Source organism: Pimephales promelas, chromosome 10, assembly GCF_988280905.1.
Source record: "Pimephales promelas chromosome 10, fPimPro1.hap1.1, whole genome shotgun sequence".
In the NCBI taxonomy this organism is placed as follows: Eukaryota; Metazoa; Chordata; class Actinopteri; order Cypriniformes; family Leuciscidae; genus Pimephales; species Pimephales promelas.
The window spans coordinates 21,887,307-21,900,272 of NC_142778.1; the positions used below are offsets into that span (position 1 = coordinate 21,887,307).

General features: G+C 38.6%; 1 protein-coding gene across 6 annotated transcripts; it reads right to left on the reverse strand.

Moving 5' to 3' along the window:
* Positions 1-12: 12 nt before the first annotated feature.
* Positions 13-12,962, reverse strand: anln2 (anillin, actin binding protein 2). Of its 6 annotated transcripts, none has more exons than XM_089135482.1 (24): positions 12,831-12,962; positions 12,297-12,354; positions 11,901-12,074; positions 11,477-11,563; positions 11,176-11,348; positions 10,918-11,010; positions 10,732-10,812; positions 8,910-9,021; positions 8,371-8,828; positions 7,983-8,074; positions 7,532-7,661; positions 7,265-7,400; positions 7,003-7,167; positions 6,796-6,922; positions 6,660-6,708; positions 6,462-6,527; positions 6,346-6,378; positions 6,087-6,108; positions 5,894-6,003; positions 5,564-5,617; positions 4,284-4,370; positions 3,395-3,502; positions 3,179-3,315; positions 13-1,363 (listed from the first exon to the last, which is right to left on the reverse strand). In XM_089135482.1, exons 2-24 carry the CDS (start codon positions 12,352-12,354, stop codon positions 1,201-1,203), a joined length of 2,715 nt encoding a protein of 904 aa, XP_088991608.1. In that variant the 5' UTR covers positions 12,831-12,962; the 3' UTR covers positions 13-1,200. The 6 variants fall into 6 exon arrangements, with proteins under 6 accessions (XP_088991608.1, XP_088991606.1, XP_088991607.1 ...); XM_089135480.1 differs by having other exon boundaries at positions 7,983-8,077; XM_089135481.1 differs by having other exon boundaries at positions 7,983-8,077; positions 12,297-12,360; positions 12,829-12,893.
* Positions 12,963-12,966: the final 4 nt, after the last annotated feature.

Here is a 12,966-nt window from a genome sequence, read left to right on the forward strand (position 1 = left end):
TAAAAACAAATATTTGAGGCTTTAACAGCCATTTTTATTTTACAACACCTTTACCAGGATATTTCATATAGTTTTATATAGTTTAACACAGCAATAGCATGAGAGCCCCTTGGAAAAAACACATATATTGGACATACATAGCACAGAAACATTTCCTAAGAGTCTCAGAGTCCCTAGAGTGGCAACTCTTCATTCTCAAGACAATCAGAAGCTTCAAATAAACCACAAAAAGATCACAATGGTCATACCTTGCTCTCTCCCCCTGCAAGCATGGTAAATTATAATAAGGCATTTCAGACAGATAGCTCTGTAGTGTTATTCTTACTCTTGCACATTCCAGATTTGAACCCAAGAACCCCATATGACCATCAGATTAGAGTATAAACTCAATTGCTTAGTTTATGCTGGCTAGACTGTCTCCTGAAATATAATGTACACCTCATTATATATAATGCATGGTCATGTATTCCCAAAATCATTTTTTGAGGTATACAACTGCCAATGTTTTTCAAAATCAAGTCATATGGAGGCATACTATGAAAACATCCTTCCAGAAAAATCATAAGCTATACGATTCACAACGTACTTGTATTGTACATTCAAATAAAAACTATTCTCCCTTCTAGATGACAACTGCAGTATGACAGTCATATAAATTGTTCCCAGAGTAAATGAAAAAGCAAAAAGATAAAAAGCTTTAGTCAGAGGCAGCCAAGAAGTGCTTTCTAACTAATGCCATAAACATAGCTATATTGTTTAGTGTAATTAAGGACACCCTCACAAAAGCATAAACTGGAACAGATTATTGCATTAAAATGTAAAACTTTCATTCAATAATGGGCAATTGTCAATAAGGCAGGAGATAAATAAACATTCATATAGGCACTCAAGAGACTTTCCTCGTATATATTAACTGCACTGCTCTTACTACATGGGTTATCTGAAAATTGATGGCAATGTGGAAAATCTATCTATCCTTAGAGAATCTAAAAGTACTGATAGATCATGCCACTATTCTGTATGCATCTAATAAAGCAGTAGAACATACACAAGTACATGTACAGTATGATACACTATTACGTAAAAAAGTCCTGTTTGGCTTTTGAGTTTATTCTCAGAAGCTCTTTGTGTGCCACATATGATATTCTCAAAGATCTCCTTTCTTAGTGTTACATGGAGAGGTGTCACATTTGTGTTGTGTTACAGAATGCTCTCACGAGAGGTCCCAGTGTTAGAGGATGTGCTGGCCCGATTATCAATAGAAACAGGCTTCCTGTTCCAGGTAAGAAAGTCCAGTAAGGTTTGATTTAGTTTCTCCATCCACTCAGACCTCTCCTCTCGTGTGTCTGCTGAAAACCAGCACCTGCACAACAAACAACATGGCATCATGATTTTTGCGTAAATATACACACCACTAGGGCTGGGTAATAAATATCGATTTCTCGATATTTGAATATCTCATTTGAATGAATGGGACATTGTATCACGGCTGCGTGCATCCAAAAAAAAAAAAAAAAAACACAATAATCTTTGTCCTTTGTTACTATTGATAAGAAACAATTTTCAAATTACGTCCATTTTCTTTAGAAATTCAAAAACATAAATAGTGTTTTGGCGCTGTGGCGTGAGATCGCTCTGGCTCAGCTCAAGAGAAGCAGCAGCGCTGATCTTTCTTCCGGGTTAATAATACCAGTTACAGCGCCAAATAAACATGAATGAGCATCTGAAAGTGTGTTAAAAGATAGAGTACAACTTATCGAAATCCGTATAATGTCACATTGATTTGCTCAATCAGCGTTTCAACCATGGAAAGACGTCAGTTAAACAGCTTGTAATCAATGTCATGTATCGTCATATTTACCTCAGAAAACCCACATAAACTCGTTAGTCCACACTCGTTAATATTTAATGCATGTTTGAATAAATCTGGCAAGTTTTTATGACAGCCACCATTTAAATGTTTATATTTCATATAATCTTCTTATTATAAAAATAAATAAAAGTGTAATTTAAGTGTTTGTATAGCTACAAAACAGTTAATTATTACCTACCCTAATGAAGCTTATAGGCTACAACTAGACTCCCATAGTTTACAGCATTTAAAAGATTTGATTCCCTTGAGAAAAATTGGCATTTATTGTAACTGATATCCAAAATAATCGATATTGAATCGAATCGTAATTAAACTCGAATCGAATTGCAAGCTTGTGAATCAAAATCGAATTGTGAAATTTGTCTCAATACCCAGCCCTACACACCACTTTCAAGTCAAGTGGCATGTCATCTATACACATTTTGAGCTATCTGCGTGTATGTCCACATTTGGAGACACTGTCCAGCTGAATTGTCAAGAGGTGCCATCTGCAAAATCATACAGCACTATTTAATGTAGGCCTAATTCAAGTCAGCGTGAAAATGAAGTCAGAGACACATGTGTTTAACAAGAATCTTCAGATATAGTATCAAGTTATTAATTTTGCGCAGTAAGTTGTGAGAAAATCACTCAAACGTTGTATCGGGCTGAATGACGCACACCAGAAGCGCTCCCTCCTCTTTGCGCCTGAATGTTGAAATACTGACAGAGGTATCAGTCAAACTGCCCATCGTCATGGTTATGTGTCAGCATACTGTATTACCGATTGATCCAAGCATTTGGTCTTAAAATGACAGCAGCCTTAAATACCTTAAAAACGTTTTTGTTGTAGGCATAAAAACGTTATATTCTTTCAGCAGCCTAAAATAAGCTCAAAGAATAAAAATATCTTTAGTTGAATAATTTAAGTTATAGCCTATTGTGCTTTGTAGGTATGTCTGCTAGAATGCAAACAAAATGTTCAAAGTTAAATAAATATTTTGAAATGTTCAAAGTTAAATAAATATTTTTAAAATTGTAGTTTTGTAATAGATTTTTTTTCTTTGAAGAGCAAGACAAAATAGTAAAAAGACCCTTTTTTTTGGAAAAAAATTGTCAAAATAAATGGGAAAAAATGCGAAAAACCATGTTCGGTAATCGGCCAAGTGTTACATTATATTCGTTTTCGGCTTTCAAAAGTCTTTAACTGATAAATAAACATGAATTTCTCTGTCCAGCTAACATGGAGAATGAGTAAATGTTGTTAATTTCTACATACTATCGACATTGTAACAATACAAAGCAGGTTGAAAGGGGATGCATTACTTCTTCAAGGTCTGGCTGTCTTCTTGCTGAAGGGTGTTAGTCTCTACCAACTCAAAGGTGTGTGGCCGTGCGCAGGACTCTCGCTCCACAGGCCTGACATTGCAGAAGCCAAAGAGAGAGAGACTGCCATCTGCTGGCTGGGAGAAGAGATGATAAAAAGACAATAATGAGTAGAAAGGATGCACATTGCATACAAACATAGCTGAACAAACTCACCTTGTCACCCATCTCATTGGGGTTGTTCCAGTAAAGCAGGTGTCCCCCTTCCAGAATGAAGTAGAACCTCTGCCAGGCTCCAAAGCCACTCACATCCTCAAACATGGTCTACGAGTAGAAAAAGAAATAATAAAGACATAAATTTCACAGCACATTTCCTACACAAACAGATCATAAATAACGAAAGATTTTTTGGTCCAACACACTGATGTAATAGGGGAGGAACACTGCTTTATTAGTCTCTTCCTCAGACATCAAGCCCACACTCGTTCATTCACACAAATTTACAGTGCTTCATCAGGCAGATGTCTGGCTATGCTGACTACTGCTTTCTTAGACCAGCTGCAGCTATACAACATGACATATTATTGTATCCAAAGCCATTCTCAAACCTTCATTTAAAAACTATGAAGATAAACTGCTCACTTACTTCACACATCTGGTTAAGTAAATATGTATTGCCAACTGTATGGTCAAATTTTTGCTTATATACAAATTAACTGAGGGAACACTGATATGTTAAGTAAATGGTAAATGGAGTCTGGACTGCATTTATATAGCGCTTTCATAGACCTAATGGCCACCAAAGCGCTTTACATATTGCCTCACATTCGCCCATTCACACACTCATTCATTCATTCATTCACCGACGGCGGTGTCAGCCATACAAGGTGCCATCCAGCTCGTCGGGAGCAGCTGGGGTTAGGTGTCTTGCTCATGGACACCTCGACACTTGGTCAGGTGGAACCGGGGATTGAACCACCAACCTTTCGGTTTGTAGATAACCTACATGAACCACTGCCGCCCCTATGTTAAGTGCCCTTTTCATGTAATAAAAATCAGCCAACTGAGGCATCAGTCTGGTTCTGGGACACATACACCAACCCACCAAAAAGCTCTGATGCTTGACATTAGAGTGGCCCTCACTGTGCAGTCGCAGATAGATGTGGCCCTCTAGAGGAGAGAGGAAGGGAACCTACACAAAACAACAAATGGGTTAGTCACAAAAAAACAACAACAAACAAACAAAACATATGTAGAGCGGAATCGTGGACGGAATTGCGAAATTGGCGCGGAATCTAGTGTTGACACAGAATTACGTGGAATTTTACATATTTGGTTTGAAATTCTGTTTTTGTGTGGGAGAAGAACGTAAGTCTGATGAAAATGAAGACCGGGGGAAGCAAACCCCTATTTCAGCTACAACGACGAAATCAAAACATTGAAAGCATGGCGAAGCGGCTCTCCACAGCTCTGCTTTTGTCAGCGAAAAAGTTAAGAAACCGAGCCAAGTAGTTCGCATGTGACTTTTATGCAGTGTTTACCACACATAGACTAATTCGCCGCCACATATTCCGTTTCGTTCATTTTTTTTTAACATTATTTAAAACATGCAGCGTATTTTTTCAGTTGTATTTCTTTCCCTGCTCTTCCTCCGTCTGTCTATCACTCACGCGTCTCTCTCACATACATACACACACCTAGTCGGCCCGAGGCGCTGGACTGTACAAAAGCGAAGCAAACTCCGTGAGTGACACTTGACGAGAGAGAGACAGAGTGTGACTTTATACTTATATAAACTAATATAATTTATTTTACTGGACAGTTTAAAGCTCATAACCATATTTTGTTGTTACTTGAAGAGTGCAGTGTTACTGCATCATGCAGTATTTGCCCTGAAAAGGCTACTGAGTAAATGTCTGTTACCTCAATAAATTTAAGGTCATTCGTTCCTATTTTAGTTGTATACATTAACTAAATATAACCAAATTGGTTATATTGCACATGTCTAACAAAGAAGATTAATTTGAAATACAATTATACTACTTCTAATGAAACGCATATCATTTGAATTTAAATATATTACAGGGCACAACTAGAGCAATGAATATTTAATTTTCCAGGACCAGGATTTTCCAATTCCCTGATATCTCAGTAATAAAACACAGAGCATTAGGCGATTCAAAGAGGGGATATATTGTGGGATAAATTTATCCCAAAGCAAATAAAAATTTTTTTTTTTGACCATTGCAATTTGCACAGGCCAGGGCATTCAAACAGAAAACAGATTAATATAATGCCCAGCATTTTACTCTGTCATACACAAACACAGAAAATGTGCAATGCCCACTAAACCAGAGGCAGAGACTAAGGTGGAAAGAGTGACACCTTTTCCAGAAACTCATCTCCAAGGAGTCGCCTGATTTTGCCATCAAATTTCATCTAAGTGGAGAGAAACAGGAGAGACGGACAGAGACCCAGTTACATCACCACAACTCCCACCACAGTGCAAAACACAAGACAAACCCTCAATACACCATTCAACTATTAGTGTCCTAGTTAATTCCCAAAGTGAATATCCACAATTAACAGTGTAAAAGTGTATTAAATATGTATTATTGTAAGTGATAAAAGTGCCTACAAAAGTGACAACACCACATGAACACTTCCTCTCCTTTTTTTTCCTCTAATGTGACCACAGTTTAGCTGTATCAATACCTTGTCCAGAGTAAACTTGCTCTGTCCCAATGAATTCAAGGTGATCTTGTGAGAGCCCACTAATGTAAAGTTACTAGAGCGTTGGGCACTCAGACCAGGCAGAGTAGCAGCTATAATGGACAGATGAGAAATATCAATATCTGATACCACCAATCAACCAATGATTAAATGAGGAAATTAGTTAAATACTTACACGTCACACTCTGGTTAGATTTCTAAGAAAACAAAACACATTTGGATGAGACGAGGTTGTCTATCATTCAACAATTTTTCATTGATTAATTTTCTCCCAATTTAAACACATTGCACCTCATTCATGATACATAAGCAAAATTATTTTCTAAATGTGTGTGAAAGCATTCTTAATATGGATTGTTACATTATAACAATTACAGAAAATAAAGAAATTTGTTTAGCTCATGTTTCATGAATCAGAGAGAAAAGATACATACTGTGATGCTGTGGAGAATCTTCTTGGGTGTCACCTAGAAACACAAACATTTCTGTAGCAGCTGTGCATTGACATAAGTAATAAAACACTCTGCTCTGTACATAGCAGTGTACATACCCTTGACTTTGTAGAGCTGCGAAACTGCTGAGCATTAACACTGCTGGTACTACTCTGAGTATTGGACTATAAAACAGAAATACACAATAAAACCGTATTACAAACTAGTTTGAGGGAATAAAAAATTTTTCGAGAGGGGCGACTTCCCTTCGAATGAATGAAAACTAATGTTTTTGGTCGTATATGAGCTGTACCTACCAAACTGTAAACCTCAACATCAATCTCAAAACTGGAACGGATGTCTTGTCTGTGGAAGCAAACATTAAAACCAGGTATATATTTTACATTTAAATTAAAGAAGCAGAAGAGCATTTTATGTAGTGTAAGGACTCACAGTGTGATGGAAGTCGGGAAGGAGATGGTGTCTCCATTTTGGGCATCAACAGCTGTAGCCAAAGGTGTCGCGACAATGTTACATGGGCCATAACGGATCAAAACGAAGAAGTAGTGCGTTGGACGGCCTTTATAGAGACAACAGTCAAAACCTTGCGCAATCAAGATTTAACTGCTTCCAATAATAAATATGCATTAACACACTCACCTGCGCGAGCAGAGCACACAAACTCCACCTTGAGGGGCAGCTGGATGCTGCTGATGCTGACAGTTCCCCTGCAGGGCTGAAGAGTTGCATTCTGGGACTCTGGTTCTCCAGACTCACCCTCTCTCAGCCGGCTGACCTCTGCCAGTAAAGCTGCTCGCTTCTCACCTGCATTACGGGGACGTATTAAGCTTCATGCTCTGATTTGGCTCTAAGTGATTTGCGGAAGGTTCACGCTTTTTCACTAGGGTTCTACTATACTTACTGGAGACAAGCAAAAGTTTCTCAGCCTCAGCCTCCTGCTGGGAACCCTTCCCGTGTTCTTCATCACTGCAGCAGCTCAGAGCTTGCAGAGTCTGTGTGATGATGGTCTGCAACTTTGCTGCCTCCTCATTTAAAGCCTTAAATGGACCAAATACAATCTCCTGCATCAACTTCTGCAAGCATGAAGGCTCTTAAAAATACCCCAGAATAAGTCTCTCTTACAGGTAGACAAATAAATTCTATAAAATCCATAGACCCCCTTTCAAACCTTAATTCTCTCCTTGATGTTGATGGGCTTTTTTGAGCATGTCTTCTCTTGAACCTGCTTCTGAACTCCAGGGGTCAAGCTCTGAGTAGAGGGATGGTGAATCTTCCTCTGTAAGCGGTAGGCGTCAATGCTGCCAATTATAGGTTCAACAATGGTTAATAATAATGACCTGTGTATGTCATTTAAAAGGGTAAATACCAGTGGCTGACCAAAATCTAGAGAGTAGAGTGGCTCATGACTGATATAACACTGTTATGTACTGTTGTTATTCAAAATCATCTTACAAACCTACACTTATGAACAGTAGTGTATATTATTATAAAAGAAAAACTGGCTGATTTATCAGTCCGTCACTAGTAAGCAACATGCACTACCATTTTTAAATACCAAGATGGATAAACACAGTGATGGAAAATGACAATAAGGTTCTTCTTTTTCAAGTGAGACACACCTGTATAAAGGTTGAACATTTTCAGCAGGACTATCTGTTATTTCTTCAAGGGAGGGTGGTTGGACTGATGGCTCAGACACAGTGATTGCAATCTTCTGTAGGAACAATTAAAAAATGGTCTTGTTATCTACCTAAAACATTTAAATCTATATAATCAATTACATTCTCACACTCTAACAGAAAGTTGCATGTATCTGTATATTTGAATTTCTCATCAAGGGAAAACATTGGGATTTAATTTCATATGAAAAGTGGCATAATTATGCTAAAAGGCATATTGTTTTAGGGTTTCATAGACTACAATATACAGCCATATTAATGCAATTTCTCCCATACACTGGCTACCACTACAAAATCATTTAAAATATCTGAAACCAGGCCAGTATACCAGTGGTGTAACAACAGCTTCCACAGATTTGCTGAGAGGAGAGAGGATACAGCTGGGCGGCAGTGTAAGAAAGTCATCTTCAGCATCCATGGGGGCGATCTCCTGTTTCCCCTCCATTTCTCCTTCACTACAGTCAACAGACTGGGCCTCCTTCCCTTCATCCATTGAAAAACTGGCTTCAGGAGTTTCTACACGGTCTTCACACATCTCACTGTGGTCAAGAGGCTCCTCATTTAAGGTGACTGTGACTGGTTCTGGTTTGTTTTCCATTTTAATTGTGTCTGGTTCTGTTTTGTCTTCCTTTTCAGTCTGTGATGAATTGCTCTCATCTTTCTCCACCTCCTCTTTCTTATTTCCTTCCTTTTCCTCTTCTTCACCTTTATCTTCCTTTTCTGCATGCTGTAGGACATCCTCAAACATCTTGTCAATTAGGGCGGAGTTGTTCAAAGCCCCAGATTCTGTTAAAGAAGTATATGTGGTAATTACGGCAAATATGGCAGTTTACGTTAGATCCAAAAGATTTCAGGAAGTACATTTACCTGTCGAAGTGTAAAGTTCTTCATTGGGGAAACGGATGTCCACATTCAGACTTCCATCAAATACCTTACTGTCACCTTCACAGGAGCTGAATTCAGTTCCCTTTAGATCTTCCTGCAGAACAAATTAAAGGCTGAGAATAAAAGCTAAAACTAGATTTGGCCCTACCTTTACAAATAAAACGGTGCATAAGTGTTGAATAAAACAAGACACTGTTCTCCCAAGTGAGTCTGTGCAAACAAATAACTTTGCCCCAGTGACCATAAGCAAATACAGGAGGATGAATATCAAACCAAGGGTGAGAAAAACAAAAAAAAAGAGAAAACAACCCAAAAATGACAACCCTCTACGCACACCTTGGCAATAGAATCCCCATTGGCTAGTCAATTTTTTGGGTTACTCGCCAGTCTGATACTGTATATAAAAATATACAATTCCACCACATCAGCTTAGCATTGTAATATGGCTCAGCTTTTTGTACACTCTTAAAATCAGACAATCAAACATTATATTATGATAATCAAGCATTAGCCTATTTAAAGGAGAACTACAGGCAATTTTTAAGTTAATCTTGATCGTTATACCTTTGTGAGTACTGTCTATAAAATTTTTATTTTTTTTTTTAAATGAACCGGATTGGTGCACAGAGCTGCTATAGCTAATGCCCAGAGCTCCCACTCAGCTAAAACGGCAGTTGTGAGGGAACTCAGCTGTAGCCGGAAAAAGGTAAATAGCAGTGTGCAGGTGGGAGGAGCGTAGTGTGTGAAGAGTGTCTTCGCCCACGGAACGGCATTTTTCATCAACCGGCCCCGCTGTGTTTTGTCTGTGTAGTTATCCTTGTCAAATGCGGTAATCTTTAGCGCGTGGTACTTGTAAGGGAGTTTGCACATCAAGTTGAAGTACAACTAGACACAACTGCAGAAACTCATGGTAATGGAAAGGAAGACGATGAAAATTTAAGTTCTTGTATTTTCGCATTCTGTTGCCACAATTTGGAACGGCAAACACAAACCATTTCTTCTTCACCTGTGACCAACTCCTATTTTCAACTCTACGCTCCTCCCACCTGCACACTGCTATTAGAATAGTAATTGATAAGTTATTATTATTGTAAGATAATCCTACAACTAATAATGAAAATATACAACAACCATAGAAAAAAAGAAAGAAAAAAAGTATAGGCCTACAACTCATGAGCTGCTGGGTTCATGAATCACCTTGGGTTCACCTTGTCAGCGTCCATTCGCTCTGATTTGCTCATTTTAAAAAAGGTAGGGGTGCCATCCAATTAAATTGCCGTTTGCGCATTAGTTCCGGAGAAACCGACATATCTTCTGCTTGTTCTTAAAAGCTGAATAATTTGAGATGAACTCAGTTATTTTGACAGAAAAATACAAGTAAGAACATCGTTTGCGCATCAATTTTGCGTGATATGCAAGACTTTCTCTCTCTCTTTGTGTTTGTGAGAAACGCGGCAGCGAGTCGTGCGCCTTCACACTACAGTTTACGGTACTTCAAATACAGGTAAGCTGAGCTGAATTTGAAATATTAAACAGATCGCTTGACGGAAAACGAAACTCAAGCGCTCAGTCAGTGTTTAGCCAATGAAAATATATCTATGCTAAACTTATACTTGGCATCTAACACACAAACTGGCGAGTAAAATCTAAGATTGTTTTAGCCAATGGCTAATGGTTAAAATTATTTAGTCGCCCACAGTGAAATTTACTCGCATGTGCGAGTGATTCACGCATTGTAGAGGGTTGGTTGTAGGAGCTGAAAAATCAAATACACTTCAACAAGTTGTCTCAAATACATGCTCACACTCCCGGGCTGTAATGGAGGCCACTGGAGTTTTCGAGTTTTCCTGTAAACCCAGGGAGAGGATGTAGATGGAGATGCCCTCTAGGAAAATGGAGATCATATACTTTTGATCTAAACTTCTAAATGCCCTAGAACCAGACAAGATTCCACAAGGAACACAAAAACATCATAACTTGATTGGCTCACCTCAGTGAGGGAAGAGTCAGACAAACTCCTCTTCAACCACATGTTCTCTGCCACTGGCTGAACCTTCAATAAACGCAACTCATCCTTGCGTGCCTAAATATACAAGTAAAAGTACCATTACATTCCAAAAAAATTTAGTGTGACAGCAGTAACGTGAGCATTTTTGATTTGTTACTTTACACAAATCCTGCTCTTAGTAATGTGTTTCTGAAGGATTGAATAGTCAGAAAAAAGGTCAGGTGGGTTGGACAGATCTACCTGGCGGATACGGGAGGCCTCTTTACTGCTGGGTGTCACTGCATCGTTCAACTGCTGTTGGATCCCATGCACAAAGCTGGAGAGATTGCGTGTGCAGGGGGAGGAGCGAACAGGGCTATTCAGAGGCGTTGGAGCTTTGAAGCGCTGTAGGCGAGTGCTAAACTCTCCTTCACCTTTCATAAAAATACACATTCAGAAAGCTGGCCACAATTAAAGAGCATCTTTGGCATAATACATGATGCAGTAAATAAAGAAGCATAGTGTGTAAGCATAGTGTGCCTGAGTGAAAGAAAATACTCACCAATGTGACAGACCGCAGATGTCAAGCCATCGATGCAACCCTCAGACCCAGGGTCAGACAGGCAGCGTTGGACTAACCCAGTCCCACCTGACCAATCAGAAAAAAGGCAATTCATTACCAAAAATCGAAAATATAATTTAAAAACCTCATATTGAGCATATCGACAAGACAATTTTTAAAAATATTGAGAAAATAAAATGAGCATGCATTATAAAAAGAGAACTTAGGATTGTTAATGTATAACATGGACATTTTAACATCAAGATTTTACATACAAATTCACATTTGGTCAACATGATTTTGGAATGTAATGGAAAATCAGTTTGCAAGTTAAAAGACATGAAAAACTGCTAAAGATTGTTTAAAAGTTAATATATTTGAGTTGGCAGATTAATTTTGCAAAAGGATCAATCCAAATTCTCACCATCTCGTCTCTGGCTGAGTTGCTGGACCCTGGAACGGATGGAGGATATGGCTGGAGTGTCTGGTTTCACCTCTAGCTCTGCCAATCTCAAGCGTGTCCTGGCAGGGGATTTGGTGGGGTCCAGGTTCTCATCTCCCCCTGCCAACCGCCTTTTCTTCAACACATTTGCAAGTTCTAGAAAACATTAAGTAGCCTAATGATAAACTGACAGTGTCATATAATCTGTGTATATAAACAATAAAGCTCAGCTGAAAATTAATCAACTCAAGGTGCTCTATCTTAGACTTTTCAACAGTTAACAAAAGAATACAATCATAAATGCCGTGTCTAGGTAGGCAAGTAACACAATGGTTTTTGTATATAAAACATGAAGGAGGGAGGGGAGAGTCTTCTTACCACTACAAGTTGAAGGGTTTTCCTCCAGTGGATCTCTCGGTCTCTTTTGATTTTCCATCTTTTCACCAGACAGTTGAAAAACAGCGTCAAGTTCAACAAAATTAAGTTTAATTGAGACTTTACAACATATTGAAGACAAAGAAACGGTCCAATCTTAAATCAGCTGTATGTATCTGAGATTACACGAATGATAGACTATTTGCAATTCGACATAGCTGCTAATAGAAGTGTTACTAACTTTGTTTACATAGTACAGAAGAACAATTCATAGTTTCACTTCAAATCTTCATGTCAACAACAATAAACTACGACCGTTGACGTTGAGATTACAGATTAATCTGAACGATCGGAAATACAACATTTGTCATTAATCGCGTAATGCGCTGCTAGCAAGCAATCATTGTTGAACGTTGTTAAAAATACGAATTCCAAAATGGTCGGAGTCGTAAAGAGTGAAAGGCTATGGCATGCGTTTAAATATATTAAGTCTTTTTTGAGAGTTTTATCGTTCAAATATATTTGACTTAATCTTACCTCAGTAAAAGAACCGTGTCAGAGTTTGTGGAGTTTTCAAACGACTGTCTGTCTGTCAGCTGAGCTCGAAGGTTTGAAATTTCCGCGGGCGGAACGCGCATGCGCAGATCTTCGGCTGAGGTCAATCCGCAGAACC

Coding starts and splice junctions, on each gene's coding strand:
- anln2 (XM_089135480.1), bottom strand. CDS start 12,354: ATGGAAAATCAAAAGAGACCGAGAGATCCACTGGAGGAAAACCCTTCA. Junction 8,078..8,370: donor AAGCTGTTGTTACACCACTG/GTATACTGGCCT, acceptor TTGTTCCTACAG/AAGATTGCAATCACTGTGTC. Junction 7,168..7,264: donor GAAACTTTTGCTTGTCTCCA/GTAAGTATAGTA, acceptor CCCGTAATGCAG/GTGAGAAGCGAGCAGCTTTA.